Raw genomic sequence first — 24,730 nt, forward strand, 5'->3', positions numbered from 1 at the left:
AGTTAATGTAGGGTATCAGCTGCCTAAGATGTTAGTGCTGCTGCTGGGTTGATGCTGAACTGTCACTAACAGTTGTACCAAGTTTTGGAGTTCTGTGCAACCTTCTCTTGCTTGTTTTCAGGATCTATCATCAATGCTATATGATGTAAAACTCAAAAAGGCAGAGATGCTTTTAAATTTGTACCAAATTTGTAACTAGAGATAGTGGTATGGAACTCAGAACTTTAGACAGGTTCTCAAAAAAACCCRACAACAACAAAAACTTCATCCTGTTAAGGTGCTCCACTCTTATTCTGCTGAGGTAGAAGTTGGATTGCTTTCATCTTTCTAAACTGTTAGGAAGCACGAGAAAACATTATTTTGGATAATGTTATTTTGGCTGATATGATGGATATTTCCTCCCAAGTWCTTTCCACCTCTTCCTGTGTGCTGGTATTCAGATTTTTACTACAGAGAAAATCAAGATCAGCATAGGAAAGCTGAGTCAGGGACTGTATACATGGTTACTATTCAGAGATTTATTGTAGTGCTACAATTAACTAAATAAGAAAGCTTTACCAAGGTAGAGATAAAGTTGGATTTCAAATGAATCTGAGGGGCTGATAGGACTCTTGAAGAGTAATTAGCCTTGGAGGTATCGTTTCCATTTTGCATTAGAGTTGTATTTCTATATTTAAACAGGACTCAGCCAAGATACCATTTGCCAAGGCAGATGCAGAGAATTAGATTACTTGTACCAGCTATTCTGCTGCCATGATTTAAAGATAGTTTTCTCATATTGAAGTGCAAGATTGTGGCAACAAGAGTTGCTATGTATTAGCTGGATACCCTATGTGAATGAATACTAGAGTCTTGAACAAAAAAAAAACCCTCTCCTTCGGTCCTCAAAAGCAATTGTCTGCCCTATCCTATTTCTTTGTTCTCTTTCTTGTATATAACTGCATCTGCTGCAGTCCTCATAGCATCTGAGATCTTTTGGTGGGGGAGGCCCTCACTATTTTTCTGTTCATTCTTCCTTTTCCGTCAGAAATGTCTTCCTAGTTCCACCTTTGGGGATTCTGCTTTTGCTTATCCACCTGTATTTTCATTATTCAGCCTCTCTCCATTTATTTTTTTTTACTCAGTGTATTCAGCCCTGGTCACCTTCCCTTAGTCCATTGCATCTAGTCCTCACAGCCAGTTCATTATGAGCCTCTCTGTGATAGGGGTCCACTCATTCTGTGATGATAGCRTTGAGTGTCAGTGAATAAATGAGTTGAGGTCCCTATCACATTGATGGGCTCAAGAAATAAGACTAGCTTTTACTAGCAGTATTGGCCAATATAACTTTCTTCCATGAAATCTGAAAAAACGTGAAACTCCTGGAAACAGCTGGAGCAAGCTTATCTCTTGTTTTGGGAAGAAAATTGGTCTAGATTTGGTAGGAATGGCAGCAGTACTTCTAGAATTTTCTGAAAACAAATGAAAATTTCAATTTTAAAAATACTTTTTTGCACTGGGGGACATTTTGAGGGTATTTTACCATTTTGTAAAAGGGAAGTTTCCATTTCTAAAAGGGCATTGCTTGGCCAGTGCCATCTGGTGTCTGTCTACCATGTTATTACACTGCATGCTTTTGACTTAACACGACCAAGTTGACTAAGTGATTGATGGCCAGTGTCTTTGTAATGCAGGTTAAGTATTCATTTTCTTTTAATGTTTCTCTATGGTTTCATAAATCAATGAACTCATATTTCTCTTTCCTTGTCCTCCTCCTGGCACCTGCCGTTCCTCTCAGAAAAATATTGTTGATCCAACTGTTAGGTCGTACTTCTAACAATTTTAAAATAATGTAAGAGTATAGACAGATTTATTCGGAGAATGGCTGTACTACTTAAATAAAACGTTATCCTTGTCAGTCTGTCTTGACTATTCATCACCATCTCCATTGCTGGCAGTTAATGGCCTTTCACATCTGCTGGCTGAGCAGCTTGTGCAAGTGCTTAGTAACCTGCATCAGACAAAATGAGCAAGGGCTAGTTTACAGGCCTTAAGTAGCAAGTCTTTGTTAATCTGACTCCCTTTAATTGAAATATGTTGGGAAGTATGCTAACGTGAGCAGCCCCATTCGAACAATCAGCCTGAGCGCTGGCGTAGGAGCAGGCTGGCATTGTCTTCTGACATGATTCACCCCAAAAGAGGATGTCTGCCTGCAAACAGTCCTTCGTGTCCCAGGAAGGAATGAAAGTTTTGTGGCGTGTTTTTTTTTTTTTTTTTTTTTTTTTTTGGGGGGTGGGGGTGCTTGTAGTTAACGGGAGGGTGTAGCTGTGGGAAATGCTTTGAATTTTATACCTCCTTAAGGGCAGATGTTTAGCAATGCTGTCTTCTCAGAAAGACTCTGCATGAGCATGTGCATATACACAGTTTTTATAGATTATAACTAGTAAGTTGCCTGGCTTTACACAGTGCTTCAGTTTTCAAGATATAAGTTCCTTTTGCAATTGTCCTGCTGGGATAAGAGAGGAAAAAAGAAAGGCTAGGTTTTGGGGAATTTTCTAAATCAGTTCTTTGTGTTTCCATTCTCCAAATAAACATCAAGTCAAAGCGTTTTTCATGGTGATTCAGTTTCTCAAAGATTAGCATTTTTATAGAGACCAGTTATTTCATTATAGAAAATTACTAGTTCTGAATGGTTTAAATAGGTAGAAGTAGAGGACTGCAGTAGCTCAGTGTTTGGTGTTTTCTTTTTCTTTTTTTTTCTTTCTTTTTTTTTTTTTACCCTAATTAGAGCCACACTTACTATGCTTATTATAATTTATTTCAAAAGTATTTAAATGTTTTTGCTTACCCTTTGAGTTAACTGCTTCCCAAAATTTGACCTGAACAGCCAGAGTGCAAAAAACTAGGAATACACTTGATTTATCAACAATGAATTATTGTAGCACAATTGCATCCTCGTATAATAAATTAGAGAAATATAAGTGCTGATAARTCTAAAGCATTTGACAGCTTCTGTTAGTGGTAGGTTTTGTGGGGGAAGTTTTGGGAGGGGAGATGTATTAGTAGTTGAGGGTTTGTTTGTTTTTAGAAGAAATACTTCGCTAAGATACTAAGAAATGCCTATTTGGTTTGTGAAGAACAGTGACATTCATACGAATACCAGAATATATTCAGTAGCAGGATGCTGTTTCTGAGATCCACTTCTGTCTCKAAATGCTAGAATGCAGGTGGTTGATGGGAAATCTAGTTACATTAGGAATCATGGCTTAGTTAAATGGCTAACCACATGCAATTTCTGTTTTTATGCTTTTCCCCTTAAGGATTTGCAGCACTTGCAGCAGCTTCAGCAGCAGAATCTCAACCTGCAACAGTTTGTGTTGGTGCATCCAACAACCAACTTGCAGCCAGCACAGTTCATCATCTCACAAACACCGCAGGGGCAGCAGGGTAAGTCTACTGTGCCAGAGGAAAAAAAAAATAAAAAATGAGACAAGCTTTGTAGAGGAAAAGGTGGAGTTGAGCTGGTTCTTGTGCCTACTCTAACTATTGATATTCCATGGGACAAATAGCAGTATTACAGTTAGAAGATTCCCCCTAGCAGGGGAGGCTGGCCCTTCGTGGGTGTTAGGCCTCTGTTTTGTCAAAATGTCTGTGTAGCTTGCTTCTCAAGGAGGATCAGTCCAGAGATGATGTGGTAGGGAGTGTTTGTCAGCAGAAAGGCATCTTGAGAAATATAGTAGCAGCCAAATTTTGGGGGTCAGGCTCTTTGGATCTAAACTTGTCAGAAAGAGAACTTGGAGAAGATAACTTTCCAGAACTTGTAGGCAGAGTCCCAGGAGGTAAACACTTTGAGGGAGTGTGGGCCTTCTGGTTTGGGCCTATACTAAAAGAACTATAAAATTATAAGACTGGAAAAAAGATTACCAAATCAGAGCCTCTGTGGGAGATGAGAAAAGTCTTGGAAGAGGGTGTGGTGAATGTTGACATAAATTGAAGTTRAAATTTCACCTTGGAAGAAGGGCTAGAATGCTTGATTTTTTACACCACCACTTGGAAAGATTATTTTTGCAGTACACTGAGTATGCATTTTCTGTTAAAGGTAAATCAAGGCAACAGTAAGGCATAATGCTAGACCAGTTAAAATTATGTATAGGAGCTTTGTTTTAAAAACTAATGTATTCAAGCTGCAATACATCACGGTACTGGTTGCACCACATTTTTTGATGCCCTAGGYAGCTCCATTTGGCTATGACCTTCTAGGCTGATGCGCTCCAAAGTCCTGTTTTTCCTTCTCTTCTACATGAACTCTCCTCAGTTGTTCAGGTCTAGTAATCCAAAGGTGGTTGCTGAGGAGGCATATCCTGTTATGCTATCCAGAGCCTGGCTGTTCTCTAAAGCAGCTCTTTGCACCTCTTTTTATGCAGCTCTTTGCACCTCTTTTTATTTTTGTAACTTTCAACTTTGTCTTGCACCCTTCCTTCTTATATGCTACAATCTGAATAGAACTGCACTGAGGCACGCTCATTGTCTTAATGCTCTCCTGTTTGAGTGAAGGGTTAGTCATAGTTCACTGTCTTCAATAGCATTTGATTTTTAGGAGAGATTTTATACTACCAGTGAATGGTAGAGATGACTGGACTGGTTTTTTTTGTTTGTTTGTTTGTTTTTTTTTGCTTTGGTTTTTTTGAACACATCATGCTTCAAAAATATTTTGTTCAAGGAGGCTCAGGAGGCTTTTTTATTATTTTTAAGGAAAGAGCAAGCACAAAAGCATTGTTTTAAAAAATTCTCACCAATCAGCATTCATGTCTGCCTACCATATTCAGAGAACTTCTGGTGGTTTTCTAAAATGTCTCTGAAGTTGATTCACAGAGGAAAGTAAGTAATTCGAACCAATTTTATTCACCTCTCAAAATGAGTTGTTTGCTATATAAAAAGGAATAAAATTGGGAAGGAAGGGTTTGTTTTAAAATCTTCTGAAGTAGAATAACTACCAGAAGATGTTTTCTTAGTACCTTTTTCAGGAGCCTGCTCTGAAAATGATTTCTTGGCTGCAATTTAGTCTTGGCTGCATACTGCTGTCATCAGTGACGCAGTGTATGTGGAAATACCATATTTTACTGGCAGTGTGCAGCCTGGACAATTAAATAGCTCAAAAATGCAGAAAGATTTATATTCTGTGTTCTGACAATCAGCCATTAGTGTGTGACAACCTTCCAAACTGAAATGCTTGAATGGATCTAATTTTCTTCATGAGCACTCAATGATAAAGCAACATGTATGTCATAATACTCCTTCTCTCACTTTCTGGTGTGGCTTTCTGCAGTATTTCATGGTTATTATTAGATGATCTTCAACAGTATGTTATCAGTTATGAGAGAAAGCTTGAGAGAGTGTGTTTTTTCTTTGTTGTTGCTATTCAGCTGAATTTTCCGCATTGTTCTTGTCCTATTGCTTCACTAGTCAACTTCATAAAAGAAAAAAATATTCTGAAGAAACTCACAYTGAGCTTTCTGTAAAACTGAAGACATCGACTTCTGGCTGCTTCATCAGTACTGCATGCAGCTTTATATATATGCAGCCAATTAGTTACTAAAATGAAAAATCAGACTTATGTATATGCTACCTATTAAAGAAATCTATTGCTTTAGAGACTATACTACATGTCACGTAGTCATGTACRTGAGGAACACTRTTCTCTTGTGTCAAAAACAAGTGTTAAGGGAAATGAGAGCAAAAAATGATTTCTTTAAGCAAGATCATGGAAGATACACTTGTACCTGGGAGGTGATGGAGGACAGAGCATTGCAATCATCAGCAACCACATTTAGGTTCTTAGAACGGACTGAACCTCTTGGCTTAAGTCGTCTTAAGATCCAACTTTTGAAAAATGTTGGAAGAAGTGATACCTAAAATACCAATCCACGATCAGGGTTTTTTCTGATACCTTTCTTCAACATACACTGTAGATCACAGCAGATACTAAATTCTCTCCATAAATTCACTGCCATATGGCTAATGTAGTCGTTTTTTCCATGTGATTTCTGGTTACCCAGTGGCTTGAAACAAATCATAAGGYTTGTGTTTTTCGGGCTTGTAATAGGCAGCATCACAACTGAAGCAATTGTTTCAAGCCTCAGCAAACAAACAGAAGATTGAATGGAAATAAAGATCTGCAATAGTTTCTTATTCACAGCAGTTTTTTTCCCCRTATTGTACTTAGTCACAGGTAAAAAGGTAGCAGCTTATTCTGTCTTTGTATCTCCTGTATGTGTTCTGTGAAGTAATAGGTCTGTCTCTATAATCATCAGTGCAATATCCTTTACCTAACTATAAATTTCTTTTAAAAATATGAAACTTATCAGATACCTTTTGTCTTTTTACTCAGAAGATACTGCCAATTAAAAAATGTTGATAAAAGTCTGTATGGAGAAGAGAGATGCTGCTACATTTCATTTGAATTAATCCTGTAAACAGAAGTTGTTAATATGTGAGAAAAACCTGTACTGTAGTAAAGAAAGAGAGGTAGTTTAGAAACACAGCTTACTGTGGTCATAAAGCATGAACTACATATTCAGGAAGGCAAATGTAGAAGACAAGCTACTGATTAGCTTTAAACATTGTATCTGGGTCTATTCTTGAAGTATTGCTGTTTATTATAAAAGATCTTGTTTATAACTTCCTTTTCTCATGTGAAAATACCTATAATGATGATAGCAGGCCTAGCTGAATCCTTGGTTCTCCTCTCAATCTTTTTAGTTGTACTACAGACTTTAAGACTTGACTTATATCATTAAAAAAAAAGCTTTAAAAATGAATAAATAAAAGTTGAAACATTGGTGCTAATTCCACTGACTTCACCCAGTGTGAGGATGAAGGAAGATGATTGAAGTTGCCTCCATTTCTTCTCAGATGCAACAAATTTATAATGGACAACTATTTCAGATGAGACAGTATAAATGCACTGCCATAACACAACTCCTTCTGATTTTATTAATAGTGTGCTACATCAACCTGCTGAAGTGACTAATATCTACAGGCACTGGTGCCCTCAATATGCAGATGAGGAGACCCAGCTCTTCGCTCTCAAGGGATTCTTAATGACAGCAAATTTGCTGACACAGCAGTTGAATAAAATGTAGCTGAGTCAAACTCATTTCCCAGATTAAGATGGGAAAGCTTAAAATGAAATGAAGGAGAATTTGGAAGAAGAGGAGACTTAAATGGTGACTTTTCCCCTATCCTGTAAATGCCTGTTACCAAGTTATGGATTAAGTGTTTTACATTTAGTGTTCTCTTTGGAATCAAGTCTTTTCTTCTGAGCAGCCAAACAGTATCAATGAGTGTGACTTTCATCACAGTAGTGTAGCTGCATCTTTATCGGAATCATGGATGAGGTACTCTTCAAAACTGCGGTTCACGAACTTCAACATATTTGCGTCACGTTATTGAACTGATCTTGAAGGGTACCTATATAGTGCAAAAGATGCAGCAGTATGCAATGGTTTAGTATCTCAGTGGAACAGATTTGTAGGAATACATCAGATTGGGAGCCAAAAAGGGAGAGAAAGTACTAGTCTAATTTCAACTCTGAATCTCTATTTTGGAAGATCTGGATTAGATAAAATGAGGTACACCAGAGTGCGCAGCGATTTCTTTGCATCAACAGCGATCAACAAAGTTCATTGAATTACACTGTATGTAATATATGATATGATACTCTTCCTGTTTCCTTCTCCTTGTTTTCCAGTTAATCAAACTGAAACATTATAATGGTTCTGCCTTGGAAGCTAGCTTCCAGGATATGCCTGCAAGAAGATGAACAGCTTTGGCAGAGAAAAAGCAGTCAAGTTCTTTTTAGATGAAAAATGTCACTCTGTTGGGAGATCAGTTAGGAATGAATTATGTATTGTGCTTCTGGGCCAACTTTTAAAAAGTTATGCTGAAAAAATCTACACTCAARTGTTTGTTTTATCCTTTGTTAATTTTAGACAGTAACAATTGAATCCCCAGATCATTCCTTGGGGACTGTTGGCTGGTAGGAAGAGTTTTTGCCTTGGGCCAGTAATTCATACTAGGCATAGACATTACAAGAAAAATCCTAGGCTATGGTAGATGCATTTACTTTAACTATTAAAGCTATTAAATACCTCTAAAATATCACATTTTTTGGCATAAGTACTTATCCAGCTCTGCACTGGAGGTACCATTCTTCTGGAGCTTTGTAAAGGTGCTCTATTTGTGATTATTTCTGTAGAAGCAGCGATGCCATTGGGCTTTTAGTAGCCTAAGCAGCTGGTCAGAAGTACTACCTCTATTAAGTTAAGTATGCAAGTACAATATTAATTTTTATAGAATGAAAGAATCTTGTAGGGTGGAAGGGACTTGTAGAGGTTATAATAGTCTTCCTTAAAGCAAGTTCAGTTACAGCAGTGTGCTGTGTGTTTTGAGCATCTCCAGAGATGGAGTCTGGAGCCTCTCCAGGTACCTGCTCCAGTATTTGACCACCTTCATAGTAAAAAAATCTGTTTCCTTACATCTAGTTGGAGTTTTCCATGTTCCAGCCTAAGTTTATTGTCTCTAATCTCTGCACACATTCAAGAAGAGTCCACTTCTGTCTTGTTTGCACCCTCTTATCATATAGTTGAAGRTAGCACTAAGATCTCTGCTTAGCCTTCTTTCTTTAAGGCTGAACAAACCCAGGCCTCTTACCCTTTCCTTCTATGCATGTGCCAGCCCACTAGCCATCTTGGTGGGCTTTCACTGTACTTACTCAAGGATATCAGTGTCTTGTACATTGAAGCCCAGTGCTGGTCTCACAAGCACCAAATAGGAGGGGAGGGGATCACTTGCCCCAGCCTGCTGGCTACGCTCTTGCTTATACAGCTCAGGATGTGTTCAGGCTGCTTCATTGTAGGGGCACACTGTTGACTGATGTTCAACTCGTTCTCCAGGACACCAAAGTCCTTTTCTGCAAAGGTGCTTTCTAGCTAGCCAGGGCCCAGCCTCTACAGCTGCATGGGGGTTGTTCCAGCCCAAGGCTAGACTGTGTTTTCCCTCATTTATCTTCATGAGGATCTCTTTCTTCTAGCCTGTCTGGGCCCTGACTTCCAGCCTGTTGGCTGCTTCTCCCACCCCACCCCCCTTTTTGGTATTGTCTGCAGACTTGCTGAGAGGACATTCTGTCCCAGCATCCATAATGCAAATAAAGAATCATCCATAATTCAAATAAAGAAGCTAAATGATATTAGCACTAAAATCAGTCCCTGAGGAAACAGGAGAATTTGAATCACTCATAACAGTTGCCTAAAAGATGTGGGTTTGGACTTTTGTATTTAAAGGCTGTGCTACCTGCCCTGTAATTTGATTCACTGAAGTTATCCCAGACTGAAGTAGGGAACAGTAGCCTGATCTCAGACTGAAAAACAAAGTTGATGGTAATGCTAGTAAAGTTGTATCTGAGACAAAACTGCAGCTGCCCACCCAAGGAATTCCACAAGATCCAAATAATGTATGCCTGAGAAGTATCTGAAGAGACTCTTACCTCAAAGGAAAGGATGTGTGCTTTACCAGAACGGTTCAGCTGCTTTCTCCATCACTTGATTATTACTTCCGTCATCCTCAGGTTGAACTTCAGCTAACTTGTTCTTTCTCCAGTTTCTGCCTGAGAGACCTTGTAACAGCATTTCTGAGGTAGGATAAAATGGTATGAGAACTGAGTACATGAGACATGTTCAGAATATTTTATGTTGTCCTTCTATGCTAATTATTTCAGAATATACAAGTGAGAACAAAATGAAGAAGAATATAGTCATCTCACGCACTTCAGCAGAAATGTTACTGCCAGAAAATCATCCTCTGGGATATCTTTGAGGAAAAGAAATCACAAAAGGACAGTCCTAATTACACTGTTTATAATTGTAAGATGAGTCAGTAACTTGTGATCAGTGCTGTTACAGATGGATTAGAGGTCAGATGTGGTCACTCTAAGCTACCTGTTTCTTGTTTCAGTGCTGGTCAGCCACTCTAGCATCACTGTGACAGTTTAGACCTTTCCATTTCAGGTTATCAGAATTCACTGCCACTGAACAAAGGCCAAAAGCTCCTTACTTAGAGGTGACTATTCATTAATTAGCAATTAAATAAGGGCACCTGAAATCATCTTTCTAGTGAACAAACACCTGCACTGCAAAAACACCATGCAACTAGTGGTAGGTAGCTATCTCAGAAGTTCCTTAAGCAGATCCATTCTGTCACTGTGGCTTTTCAAAACACAGCTGAAATGTGTTGATTACGCGGTACAAAGCAAATTTACATAGCTATTGTCTGCAGTGTACTGTTATTTTGCATAAGCAGCTGGCTTTATTCTGTAGGTCTTAAGTATTTTGTTAGCAATACACTTTATTCTAAAATTCTTATTCAACACTTTGTATTAAAAGAAAACCACACTGTAATGGCAATATTAGTGAAACCTATTCTTTTGAGGTTGTATATTCCACACCAAGGATATTACTTTGTCCTTCCTACCCCACTGTAACTCTAGTTTTCTTGTCTCCTGTGACATTAATCTCATAAAACGTTCAGTTTCCTGTTTGATAGTCATCAAGTCCTAAACTCCAGTGTCCCCTGGCTGTGTTGTGGTTAAGTTTGCACTGATTGATCAACCTGCTGATGAGTCAGAACAGGTTATGCTGAATTAAAATTGCAGAATTTCCCTTATGTGGATACCTACCTGTGTTCTATCTGTTGGGTGTCCACAGTTTTCTCGCCAGGTTATAGGAACTTGGAATCTTAAAGACTCCTTTTAAAAGTAATTTTAATTAGTCAATGCCTTAAATTATTATAGGGGTAGTTGGTAGGCATGGTCAGAAGTTACATAAAGAATAACAGTAACATTATCTACAATCCAATTCAGGGAGGTGACTAGCTGTGGGTGCATCTTCAGTCAAGATTCTTACCCCTTAAAAGTACATATTTTACTATTAGAAATGCAAAAAAAAAAAAAAAAACCCCAAAAGCTTTTGGTTAAGGAACTAAATATGCACGCATGTTTCTCAGTTTCCTGAGTGATTTAATAAACCATGTGATAGTGAACTGTTAGAAAAAAATTTTTAGGATGATAGCATATTGTGTATATGCATAGAATCACTGATTGTCAGAAGTGATGTATTCCTTATTTAATGTTTTTCAGTTTGGAATCTGTTTTGGTTGCACCAGCCCCAATTGTTCTTTAATGCTGTCATTCTTTTCATGATAGTGGGGTTTTCATAAATTCATTGTAATGCTTATCTTATTTGTGCCATTTAAACAGTGTTTGGCATTTATTTAAAATTCAAGATCTAATTACTCTTCCAGAGAAGACTCCTTATTTCAGCCAGGAGGAGGTTATCTGGCTTCTGATATCGTCTGCTTAAGTCTGCTAGAGAAAGTTGCCTTCAACAGTAAAACAATTGTACAGTAAATAATTGTAAAGCAGCTAGCAYGGGGTGATGTGGAGAGGAGGAAGGGTGAACATGGAACCAGATTTGTGGGTTTGATTGGCGTTCTGTCGTCTCAGACCTGTTCACTCTTGTATGGCTTCCTAATTCTTGGTCGGTTGTTGGTTACTGGAAGAKGCATACTCAAAATCTATAAGCTGAAAAGGGCAATAAATGATTCCTATGCACATAATGAGGATAACCTGGATGATTGCAGACCATTTCTACAGAGAGTAGTACAGGCTTTTCTCTTTCCTCTTTCTGTCACCCTCTGTGCTTGAGGGAAATGTAGGGGAATCTTGGACTGAAAAGTCCAAAGCCTGGCAATGTCTATGCAGGGACAAAACAAAAGCCTCTCAAATGTCCTGTAAGTTCATTATTTGGCGAGAGCCTTCACCTCATTTCATGTTTTAGTGTCTTTAAATGACAAACTAAAATCTCTGTCTTCTCTTTCCAGGTCTCCTGCAAGCGCAGAATCTCTTAACGCAACTACCTCAGCAAAGCCAAGCCAACCTCCTGCAGTCTCAGCCAAGCATCACCCTTGCCTCGCAGGTGAGGCTTATTTCTACAGTTTATTTGTTGCTTTGGGGGATTTTGATTTATTGCAAGTGAAGGGACCCTTTGTGTTAGTCACAGAAATAGATATTATAGGTGTATTAGAGAGTTTGTCTTTTTTGARTTTGTCTTTTTAGGTAGATTCAGGGTAGAACTGAAATAACCAGAACTTTTCAGCTTTTTAAGCTTCCATCTTAAGGTGTGTTTTCCTGCACTTAACTTTCTAAACATTATTTTTACCTGAAAATTTTCATTCGATCTCCTGAGTTAATGGGACTAGAAGAGTATTTGCTTTCCTATAAGGTTTTCTTGGACAATCTATAAACTTGTGAAATTCAGAGAAGCAGAAAGTTCAAATCAGWATTGCTGACTTCTGTCGTTGCTTAGGCGGAGGGGAGCGTTAGATTGCAGTGGGAATCAGTCTGTAATTTAGCCTGGTGGTTTTGGTATTTTGCAAAGTCATTGGCAGTCTTACTAGTTACCTTTGAGAGTGAGGAGATTGTTAGGAATGCATTAAAATATTCTGTTAGAAACATGTTAAAATATTAAAGTTCTATTATTAAGCTTTCAGACCGCAAGAAAAGCAATTTAAATGTTACACGTGCCTGTAAATTTAATTTTGCTTYGCTGTAAGTTTTACTGTATGGTTTAGTTACGTGACTGCACGCTGTTTCTCAAACACCATGTAGTATCTTCTTGCCAATTTGGTTACATATAAGAAATCTTTAGTCTGTAATAAGAAGACTGAGTCTATCAGCCTTAGAAAACTACATTTTCTATTATACCACATCAAGTATTTTTCATGCACCGTGTGGAAAATGGAATTTGTCTCATCTCTGCAGTTCATACCTCAGTTAGCAACAAAGCTCCTTACTAAAGGTTATATTTGGATTAAAAAAATATATCAAAACCACAAAAAGAAAATAAATTATATGAAAGGGGTGAAGTCAGTAAAGACATATTGCAGTAATTGTCCACTATGTTTAATGTAAATTTTAAAATATTAAAAACCTTTATAGTGTGACACATATATTTGCAATTCCAGAAAGACTATATGTGATTACATTATTTCTCAAATAATGGAATTATACATCCTGACCTCCCTTTACCATCTGCTGTGCACTGTAAAATACTGCTGTGCTAAGCCAAGAGAAAACCAACTTATGGAGCTACATAAAGACTTGGCTATGTACGGGGCATTTGTTTTAGAACAGCTATTTGTGTACCACTGCAAGCTACTGTAGTGCTGTGTAGACTTGAGGCTGTTCTTATTTGTATTGAGGGAGTTTCAGAATTGGGCATGGGACGTAAAAGCGTGAAGTCACCTTTGCTTAAGCCCCTCAGTTGAACTGAATAGAATTTAGCTAGAGCAAAAGATTTCTCTGCCTCTCAATTCATGTATTGCGCCTAATTCAGAACATGTTTCCAGTGTTCCTATTATACATAAAACCTCAACTGGTTAATGCCAGATCTTAATATATTTTTTTCACCTGTGGATATTTTTCATGATACTCAGATTTTTTCAGATTCTTATTGTTGCTGCAGAGCAAAATGTTCAGGAGTGATAATCCTCGTGCTGTCTTCCTTGAAAATTAGCCGTTTATTTGGGGAGGGGGCAGAGGGAGAGACCTGAAGGTCTGCAGGTTGCCTTTGCTTAATTTCTTGTGTCATGATTACAGTCACTGTTTCTGTTGCAAGTATCAACAGAGTTAGTGTGTGATCTATTTTTCTCTCTGGAAGAGTTGTCAGTCACAAGAGGTAGTGTTTGGGGAAACTTGCCATGTTTGCTGCCTCTGTACGTGCTTGCTGTTCCAAGATTAAATAGAGAACTTGAATTTTTCAGGCTGATGACAATCTGCCACCTCACGCAAGCAGTAGATTCCATTTTAAAATGATTAAAAGGGAATGAAGGCCAAGCTAGCTAAATAAATGATAGAATTACACCAAGTAGGAATGCTCAGCCTTTCTTTGAGCAGCTTCTGCAGCAAGTGCAAGTCATTGGTAACCTGCTGCACAGAACATCTCTTACTTTTCTTTAATTGGTTCTGACAGAGTCTTTAAAAGCCTGTCATACTAATACAGTTTTCTACATTGTGATAGCTCATTCTTGAGAGGAATGTAAATAAATCAGAGGAACGTCAAGAGTGTTGAGTCCATTGATCTTTCTCACAGAAGCCTCACATACCTTTTCTAAGTTTTATTTTTGCTGATTATTTTTTAAATCTGACTTTCATCTTTTCCTTGGTCTTTATCTCAATAGCCAGCAACCCCAACACGCACAATAGCAGCGACCCCCATTCAGCCACTTCCACAGAGCCAGTCAACACCAAAGCGAATTGACACTCCCAGCTTGGAGGAGCCCAGTGACCTTGAGGAGCTTGAGCAGTTTGCCAAGACTTTCAAGCAAAGACGGATCAAACTTGGATTCACTCAGGTGAGACTGAGTACCTTAGTGCCTGCCAGTGTGGAATCGGAGGCCTCATCTTTCAAGTCTGGAGGGAGACTCTAATTCTGTCTTTTCCTAGGAGTACCTTCTTAAATAGGGTTATGCTCTGGCCTTTATGTAGGGGATTTCTAAGACATAACAGAAAAGGCTGTACATCCAGTATCTTACTTCCCTGTTGATTTTAAAGCATGGCCATTTTCGCAGCAGGTACATGATTTACCAGCTTGAAATATCATTGCATTTGCACTGTTCATTCTGTAGAATTTAAAATGAATGGGACAAAACACTTGGAAGCTGCCTTCAGAAGTACAATATTCAAAAAATCATGCACCACAATTAACTGTTTAAAAAGTATGTCACAACTGTGAAGTTGCTTTGGACATCAAAGAAGTTGTGGTTTGTTTTGTTTAAAAGCTTAGAAGTATCTGTAAAGCTGAAGAAAAGTTTTGCTTGAACATAGCGAAAATGGTTGAATGAGAAGTGCAATTAGAAGTACAAATTAGTTATATGTTCCATTATCTTGTTGAAAGGAGCTGCTGTTGGATCCAAGAGCCCTTTCTTACTAATATCGAAATGAAATGGTTTCTTTTCCTCCAAAATTAAAATAATCTGTCCAGATAAAGAATTAATTTTGGCAGCAGCCTGTGTTAGGTGTAAGTGTGTTTTGCTAGAAGAAATAGCAAACAGAAATCTAAGTAGATATTAGATATTTAAAAGTCTGAGCTCAGAGCAGTCAATCCGACATACATGTGGGGTTTTTTTCTTTTTTTCTTTTTTTCTTTTTTTTTCCTCTTCTCCTTGGAATAAGTAAACCTACTCTAGCTGAAAGTATGTGCTGAGGTCAGATTTATTTTTCTGGCAATGTTCTAAGTGATTGAAAAATCAGGGTTCATAATGAAAGTTCCTGGCAGCATCTTAATTATAACTCAAGAACAGAACGTTCTTAGTAAAATGAAGTGCATTTTGCTGGCATTTGTGCCTCCTTCCCTCCCTCCTTTCCACTAGATGGAGGTACACAAATGCAACAGTGATAGACATGCACAAAAGCTAGAATGGAGCAGAACAGAACAAAGTAAAATACAATAGCTTTCCTATAGCCTGACTGAGGTAGTTCATATAGATCTTTAGTTATTATGTTTGATCTGCCCTGCTGTGAGGCGATTACAGTGGAGCAAGTAGACCTTTTAAGTTATATGTTAAACTTTCTTTATTGACCTGTTGTGAATTTTTATGGTCAGGAAAAATAAATACAGTTGCTCAGGCTTGCATTTCAGCATTTGATTTTGAGCTTGAAAAAGAGCCTATGTGAAGAAACATTTTAGACTATGTTACTCTGTATAAAATACTATCTCTGTTAGTCTTCCTGAACTTTCTAACAGACCTCCACACACAACTGTGATGTACCTTATAACCAGTTACATTCATTACCAGAGCTTCATGCAACCTACAGAGTAGGTCAGATGTGTATAAAGTGTCTTTATTGTCTGCACCAGCCATCCTTTCAGTGGTCCATAAGAATACATACATTTCTCATCCCGATATATAATTTTTTTTTGCCTGTGACTTAAGTGCTGCCACCTTTTGGCCTAGCTAAACTATTGACAAAGAAATGATTAACTATTCATTGTAAATCACATGGCAAATGTTAGTGGGAACACAAATTTCTGAACTAAATTTGGTTAGGGGTCTGGAGCAAATGTCATAACTCTTTCTTACCAAAGCATAAATTATCCTCTCTCTAACATGGTTTAAATAGCCAGGTTTTCTTTGTCATCAACCCACTCACTAGAGCATCCATGTTACTTCTCTTAGCGTGAGAACCTCATAAGGTTTGAAATGTGCAGAATCCAGGGATGTGGGTACAGGTATAAATGTGAATTCCACCTGTTTCCTCTTCTGATTGAAAGGCTTAGAAAGCAATTGTTCTGGTCATCATCTAGGAAGGAGTTTGTTTTCTTCATACAACCTGCACAATTTATTAAGCTTATAAAAGGTTTTCTTCTTCCATGCTTGGATATGACCACTCTGCATGCTGTTAGTTACTTGTATCAAACTGTGGTTGTGGGTCCGACCTGAAAGGAACGAAAGCAAGCTTTATGCACAGTCTAACTAACCCATTTGCAATTAAACTCCACTAACTATGCTCAAGCTCTTCAGTCTGTTCTTCTGGACTTTTCATCACTTTTTTGTGTTTAAAAAATAAAATTCTGAATTAAACTATTTTAGAGAAAATAGCTTACTTCAAAGTTTGTTCTTTTTTTTCCAAGGACAGGACCTTTGTGCATTAAAGCAAAAACAGAAAATATCATGATGTATTTTAACGACTGTAATCAAAAACTGTTCATTTATTTATTTACTTATTGCAAATGAGATTTAAATGTGATACTTCTTTAGTGTAAAGTACGTGGGGGTATATGTATAGCTATTAGGATAAGCAGAATGTCTGATAGCTAGCTAAAATTTGGAAAAGCAGCAAGAGATGTAAAGAGATGATTTGTAAATTCCAGCAGATGGGTAATGATAGCAAAGACAGCAGTTAATCATTATTTGAAATGATTCAACTTCTTGTCTGCTTTGAAAGGGATATCTGTGGGGAGAAGTTKGATTTGAACCTCTGCAGATACTAAAAGTTCAGATCAGAACACCTTTGCATTTATTTAAATGTGATATATGTTTGCAGACAAACCTCATTCATATTTTTAAGAATGGATTTCTACTAATATGAGGTATGAATACACTGCATTTCTACTTATTTGAATTTTTTTTTCTTTGGTATGAGATACGTAAATACTAAATCTACTTGTAGAAGGAGCTTGACCCATACTTAAAGAACTAAGAAAAAATACAAGTTAAAATATTCAGTGGAGTGTTATACTTAGTGATAATGCTAGGAAGAGAAATCATCAGGGATTTACTGGAAAGAGTTACTTGATAAAATTGCTTGAGATTTGAAAAGATAACATTTCTTTATGATTATTTGCTTTAGTATGCATGAATCCTCTTAGCACTGAGTAAATGTCTGTGATCCTGAAAACCTACTCATGGCAATAGAGTCACCAAGAGAGCACAAGAATATGACAGGATTCCTTGCTTTGGAAGTACCTATGTTAGTGAATCCCTTTTTTCTCTTTCTTTGTCCAGGGTGATGTTGGGCTCGCTATGGGCAAACTCTATGGAAATGACTTCAGCCAAACTACCATCTCTCGCTTTGAAGCCTTGAACCTCAGCTTTAAGAACATGTGCAAGTTAAAGCCACTTCTGGAAAAGTGGCTCAATGATGCAGGTGAATAAGTCTGTGTATTTCTTCACCAGCCTACCAAAATCAATAGGATTCTGAAAAACTCTCAGCTGCTTCATTTGTGCCCTTATGGTTTTATGAAGCCACTGATCTCTAACTGTCCATGGGACAAATAAGGTTGTAGGGATAAGTGTCTGCACTTCCCCTTTCAGGTGTCCATATTCATCTGAAATAGTTTCAATGTGAACTTTTAGAAACGTGTTCTGCAGTCAACTGAACCATTGCCTGGGGTGAGATATGTGTCGTGGTTTTCCTCCTTCATATATGTTAATGCATATAACTTCTAATCCTCTTCTAGCTTTCTTTTTCAGATTGTAACTTTAGAGAGGGTTGCATGGTTTGTTGTTTCAGTAATCAGAGCTTATTGCATTCATCTCTTCCCACATCCCCTATGTATGTTCTTTTCATCTCTTTCCAAGAGTGCCTGTAAACTCTCTTTCTCCCCATAGCAAGAGTTTAGTGTGGGTTAAGTTTTGTTTTTTCTTCCAGAATTATTTTTTCCTGGGAAATAAATCATTCATGATGCCAATATTTTAGTGTTCTCTTTTTGCATCAGCACCGCTATCCAAGCTCCTTTTGCTGGGTATTAGGATAGAAAGTGTTTAAGAGTGCTGTTAGCCAGTTTTTTTCTCCTACGTATACAAYTGTATATAGTATAAAGCTGATGAATCTGCTAAACAGATGGCAGGGACAATGTGGGACGGTGGATGTATTTCTACTTTTACCAAAAATGAATAGAGCTCTACACTGATGCCTACAGTATTCCCTGAAATTTTGAAAGTAATTGAATGTAGTGTTGAAATGAAGAAGTGTCCTTCTGTTGTGCCGAAAAGAGCTATCCTTAGGTAATCTGGATCTGTTATAGCAAATGTCAAGATCTTCTCACTGAGTGATCTAATCCACAGGATAGAGGTCCCTAAACCTTACAGCAGCAACTGGGCTAATGCAGTGCTGCAAGGAATGCCACAATTTGCCTTTCCAGCTAACTTGAAGAAATATTTGTGTCTGGAAAGTGAAGATAAGGACCATAAACAGCATCAGGGTCCCTCACAGACTGAAACTTGAGAATCATTGTCTTTGAGTCCGATTTACTGTTATGAAAATCTTTGGAAGAAAGATTTATGATGTCTTAATTTCCATTCAACAACTTTTAGGTAAAAGCAGGCAGGAAAGACTTGCCAGTGACCTCTTTCATTACATTGCAGTGTTGCAGTACTGTTTGCTGTTATGGAACTCAGCTTGTTCTGTGCAGGGTTTTGGGGGTGAAGTGGGGATCCAGTAATTTTTTGAGGTGCCATTTGTTGAAAAATGTGTAACCTGGAAGATAATGATTGAAGGTACTTGCTCATGTGAGCCTATGAGAATGGTCGTGAGCACTGTGAACTGACACCTAAAAATCACCACAAAATCCCCATGCACTGAGGGGTCTGCAGTGTTCTGCGGTCATAATTAATCATTTTAAATTCTRTGTTGCAACCTGGCTGTAACTTATTCTACACCTTCTTGTAGAAAGTAGATTAGAATGCATCCTCTCTTTGCTCTTCTGTGGAGCCAAAAAAGGCAGGATTAGGAGTGTACAGCTAGAGACCTGCTGTAGCTAAGGAGGAGGAGCTGCAAGCTGTGTAGGTGGTTCTGCTGCCTAGCATTGAGTATCCACCAAGAATTCTGTAGTGGAGAGGCTGAACATTTTGAAGCTCGCTATAAGCTCCATCTTCCAGCAGAGCAGGTAAAAGAAATTCAAGGCTGCTCAGATTTTTTTCTTTTCTTTTTTTTTCTTTTCTTTTTTCTTTTTTAATAATTGTATGTGGTTTATAGCTGTGGCTCATGGATATCAGGCACTGTTTTTTTTTTTAATGTGTTTTGCAGTAAATGAGTGGCATGAGGTAAGAATGGAAAAAACTTTGTTAAAAGTGTGATAGAAATGATATTGTGGCAGAATTCAGGAGGAGAAAGTGCGCTCTGGGCTTCCTTGTAGCTTTTAAGTTTCAAGATTGAACTATAACAAGGATTAATACATGTAGGCTTCAGAATTTTGTAGATATCTGGGAAAGATACAGAGTGTGTTTTACTGTCCCTTGCCGAGGTGAACACTTGCATTACGCTTCACTGCATTCAAATAAAATCTCTTGATTTGTGTTATTTTACTCTTTCAGAAAACCTCTCATCTGATTCAACTCTCTCCAGCCCAAGTGCCCTGAATTCTCCAGGGCTGGGGGTTGAAGGCTTGAACCGTAGGAGGAAGAAACGCACCAGCATAGAGACCAACATACGTGTGGCCTTAGAGAAGAGTTTCCTGGAGGTCAGTGATCCTGTTGCTCTGCTCAGCTATAAAGAAATGAAGAAGCTTTGTTTAACATTGCATCTCCTAGAACAAAACTGTTGCTATGCTATTTAGGAAAGTGATTGTACTAAAGAAGGTCAATAATGTAAAGACTGCGCTAAGAAGCGTATGATCAGTGTCTACTTCATTTTAATAAAAACAACTCCCTCCACCCAAAACCCTATCTTCCCCCCCCCACTCCCCCCGCAGAACAACTCATTTGTCTAGAGTTCCTTGACAGATTAACTCAAAAGTCAGATCCCTTCTCTCATAAATAAGAATGTGAGCTCAGTTTTCATGACCCATCTACAATGAACACAACTTGCTGTTGGTAGTAATGTTCCTGTAACTAGGAAAACAGAGGGCAGAATKGTCTGTTACGATCTATCCCTGGTGTACAGCTGACCAGAATCTAGATATAAATTGCCTAGCAAGATTTCTGGTTAGCGGAGGCGAAATCTTTGCTGGCATGAAGGCATATCTGCACTTCAGTGTAGRTATAGAGTAGAGCTTTACACTGATGGGACTTCATATAAACTATTGACAYTTCTGATATCTCAAATTTACGTGAGAGCTGGTCAAAGCTCACCTAGAGGACATGATCATCTTAACTGGCTTTGACACCTGGCTCACCAAGTGAATCAGAGCTTAAGTACAGAAAGGTTATTTCCCTAGGAAACTCTGGGGAGGTCATCGACATTCAGTAGCACTCATGTTGGAAAAGTCTAAGGCAAATTGCAAGAAGACATTGGAAAGAAAAGGTTATTCCCTGTAAAGTGAGAGAGTTTGGAGAAGGAGCTTGGAAGGAGACTTAATTGAGGAAGATTGTAGGTTTTTCAGTTTAATAATCTTGAAAAATTTCAACCAAATTTGACAAAAGGATGCCTTGTCTGTAAAGTGCCAGGCATCCTGAAACCTGGAACTTTATTCAGGAGGAGGAGTTCATCTGGGATGAAAGGATTGTTTGAATGGCCTTTGAAGTCCCTGAGGCATCAAGCTGACCAAATTCTGCTCCTCAATGSAGTCCCTCTCCTTTGATAAATCAGAAAAGCTCCTTTCAGTCATGTGCTATAAAGCAAAATTTCAGAAGATCATTTCAGAGCTTTTCAAGTACCATCTCTTTCTCTCAGAACCAAAAGCCTACCTCGGAGGAGATCACCCTGATAGCTGACCAGCTAAACATGGAGAAGGAGGTGATCCGCGTTTGGTTCTGTAACCGGCGCCAGAAGGAGAAAAGGATCAACCCACCCAGCAGTGGTGGAACCAGCAGCTCGCCCATCAAAGCAATTTTCCCTTGCCCAACCTCACTGGTAAGAATCAAGACTCTATAGTGGTCCAGCTCACTGGAAAAGGTAGTTGCACTCTGCTCTTTGCAAAATTATCACGTGCTACACCCTTCTTTGTACAGCAGACTTGTACTCACAAGTTTTCTCTGTATTATATTGACATTTAAAATATCCTACTTATGTACTATAAAAGAGATCATGTTTACAAATTAGGCACTGGTTTGGCTTTCAGTTGGGATGTTTTATTTAGCCAGCTCTTGAGTAAATATTCTGACTAGCAAATCTGTAGTCAGGTTTATTGCTTTGAAAATATGCCAGAAGATCGTAACTCCTGTTTATGTCTGAATTGCCTCTTTGCCCAAACATTTTTGTAAAATAATAATAATAAAAAAATGYTTAACTACTCTATCCCTCCCATCTTGTTCTTAGCTGCACTGATAAGAACATTATCAGCAGTAAAAATATCATTTGGAGTTTGTCACATAAATCCAGTGATACTGTTGTTGTTACTTTTAGCCAGGAATGATTCTGTTAAAAGACGAATGGAACAAAGGAACAATTTAGCTAGTATTCATGTAATTGATTTCCCAAACTTGTATTTGCCTCAGGTAAACACAAACTTCATGAAAATAAGAGTAACAAAACATATGCATGAAGGTTCCTTTAACTCATTTGCTACCGATGTCTATGGAGATCTGTTTTCATAAATAGAAAGAGTAGCTATTAGATTTCATAGTAGCTATGCTAATAGGAGTGTGGTGGAAGTTGTGTACCCTGTAGCTATCCTGTTGTAGTATTTATACCACCTTCATCWCTCTGGTAGCTAATATCATCCAGTACTTCATTAAATTGTTAATTTTGGTGACATGTCATTCTTTTCCCTCATCCTTATCTCAGGATGTATGCATGCAACTTTTTGTTTTGGGGAAGGGATGTGTTAAATGTACTTAGTCTTTTTTTTTTTAGTTAAAAATCGAGGTTACATGCCTTGCTACCAAAGCAGAGCATTAGATATGTGATGAGATAGAAGATATGGGATAGCTTTAGGTTACTGTGCAAATTTATGCAGATTGCAACTTAAGAAAACTTTCCTGCATAAAAGAACTTTTACTCTATTATTATAAACTACCAATGTATATGAGAAATTAAGATATTAACCACAATTCTCCCTTCCTTCAATGATGTTTCACTAGAACATTTTCACTGTAAGCTTCTCTAAGATTTGTTACCACCCAAATGGATGTTCTAGCGTCTTCCTCATCTTCATTGGCTATGTGCTTTCTTGATTCTTTGTGTCAGCTCTGGAGATCATGTGTCCATAAGACGACTTGGCTCAGTTTACTCATGTGACTGAAAATTAAGCATGCAATGAATAGTGATTACTTTTTGGTATGCACTCTGACTGCACCTATGCTAGAGCTCTGAGGCAAGATTGGAGGGAAAGGCTCCTTTGATGGCAGCCCGCTGCTCGATTGGCTTAAGTCAGTCATTGTAACTGCATGGTTAGCTGTATTAATCCCAGGTCGTTCACTGCTYTGATGTCTGGACTGTGACATTGGCCTTAACTGTTGTATGGACAGATGACAGACATGATATGTTCACGGTAGGCTGCATTAGTGGGAAGTGTACTTCGTATCTAGCTCCTTTTTGTTTCATAGACTATTTGAGATGGACAGAAAGCTTTTAGATCTGTCCGAGTTGCCCCAACCTTGTTTAAAATGTATGAAGCAGTTGACTTSTGTAAGAGGATAAACAGCATGAGAGAGATTTCTCTGATAATAAACCTAAGGTAAGAAAGGGGAATTGGAGGAAGGTTTTAGCCTATATTCTTAGATACGTTCTTCTGGGCAATCCTAAAGGATTTCTCCCATTGATATTTAACTGCCTTCAAATATTACGGTTGGACACCATTTCTGGTCCAGAAAAAAAAATTCTTTCATCTACTCGTATTTATTTTGAGAGTGACAGAGCACTGGAACAGGTTGCCCAGAGAGGTTGTGGAGTCTCCTTCTCTGGAGATATTCGAAGCTCACCTGGATGCAACCCTGTCTAACATGCTTTAGGTGACCCTGCTGGAGCAGGGGGGTTGGACTAGATGATCTCCAGAGGTCCCCTCCAACCTTACTGATTCTGTGATTTTTTCCGCATAAGGCAGTTCCCTCAGCCTTAATTCTTTGGGGATTTTTTTTGTTGTTTTTTTTTTCTTTTCTTTTCCTGAAACATCTTCAGTTCATTTGTAGCTTATTTTGTACTAAGCTGTCCACAAATTAACTAAGGTCGTATGAATGTTTTTAAATTTGGAGATTCTTCCTCTGGCTCAGGGAAACTTGTCAAACTGGAGATCATAGTTTGGCTGAGTAAAAGCAAAATCGTGTAAAACACATTGCCCTAAATACATTTGGATATGTTGCGATACCTAGACTGTTTAATCAGAGAAAGAAGTCTGTAGCTGGAAAGATGCTTACGTAAGAAAGAAGTATACAGAAATAATATATATTATAACTCTTTGTATAAGAGTACCATTAAGAAGCTGACTTGGCAGGGGGGAGAAGCAGAGGGCAACTTGCAGTTATGAAACGGTGGGTATAATGGATGCGCTTCSCTTCATATATTGAATGATCAAAAAGAGAGGTGTTGCTGGTAATTGGAGAAGGTACTATGCTAGGTCCGTTGAAAGCTAATCTAATAGAGTTAATAAAAACAAAAACACAAAAAAATCCACTTAATTTATATGCAGTATTTCCCCAATATCATCTTCAGCTGAGAATGGGAAGAAAGAAATTGAAGTCTAGTAACTAACTCTTTTTCTGTTTAACAGTTGAACAGTTATATTCTGTTTTGACCTCCAGGTGGCAACCACACCAAGCCTTGTGACTAGCAGTGCAGCTACTACCCTGACTGTCAACCCTGTGCTCCCTTTGACCAGTGCTGCTGTAACTAGTCTGTCAGTCACAGGTAAGATATAAGCCACAACAGTGGCTTAGTTTCTTCACAATTTGCTTATCCTTAGTTGTCAAGTAAATTGCTATGTCAAACAAGTAATAAAAATTTTATGGCAATCAAGATTTTGTTGGATTTCTAATAGCCTTTGTAACAAGTTATTATTCAAGATCAATTTAGGAYTCTATGGGTTCTACTGCCTAAGTACCTATATAAATTGGGTATTTAGTTTTGCTGTGTGCTGTGTATAACAAGATGTGGAGATATTTTAGATGGATATCTGTAATCTGTGTGGCTGAAACTGGAAAATAGGAGAGAAAAGTGTTTTAATGATCACAAAAGAATCTTTGAGATACTGTGACTGTTGCTTTTGTATATAGGTTCCAAGCATTTCTCTTCTCTTAGTTTTTTTTTTTTTTTTTTTTTTTT

General features: G+C 38.1%; 1 protein-coding gene across 3 annotated transcripts in view; it reads left to right on the forward strand.

Moving 5' to 3' along the window:
* The window catches only part of POU2F1 (POU class 2 homeobox 1), a 116,812-nt gene that overhangs the window by 75,701 nt on the left and 16,381 nt on the right, over positions 1-24,730 (forward strand). For all 3 annotated transcript variants that reach the window (XM_085323035.1, XM_085323036.1, XM_085323038.1), the window contains 7 exons: positions 3,300-3,426; positions 11,914-12,008; positions 14,272-14,445; positions 17,599-17,740; positions 19,909-20,054; positions 21,206-21,385; positions 24,211-24,316. In XM_085323035.1, coding sequence (XP_085179161.1) covers positions 3,300-3,426; positions 11,914-12,008; positions 14,272-14,445; positions 17,599-17,740; positions 19,909-20,054; positions 21,206-21,385; positions 24,211-24,316 — 970 coding nt within the window. The remainder of the gene's footprint in view (positions 1-3,299; positions 3,427-11,913; positions 12,009-14,271; positions 14,446-17,598; positions 17,741-19,908; positions 20,055-21,205; positions 21,386-24,210; positions 24,317-24,730) is intronic.

Source organism: Rhea americana, unplaced genomic scaffold, assembly GCF_003343005.1.
Source record: "Rhea americana isolate MKP2758 unplaced genomic scaffold, rheAme1 scaffold_81, whole genome shotgun sequence".
Classification (NCBI taxonomy): domain Eukaryota; kingdom Metazoa; phylum Chordata; class Aves; order Rheiformes; family Rheidae; genus Rhea; species Rhea americana.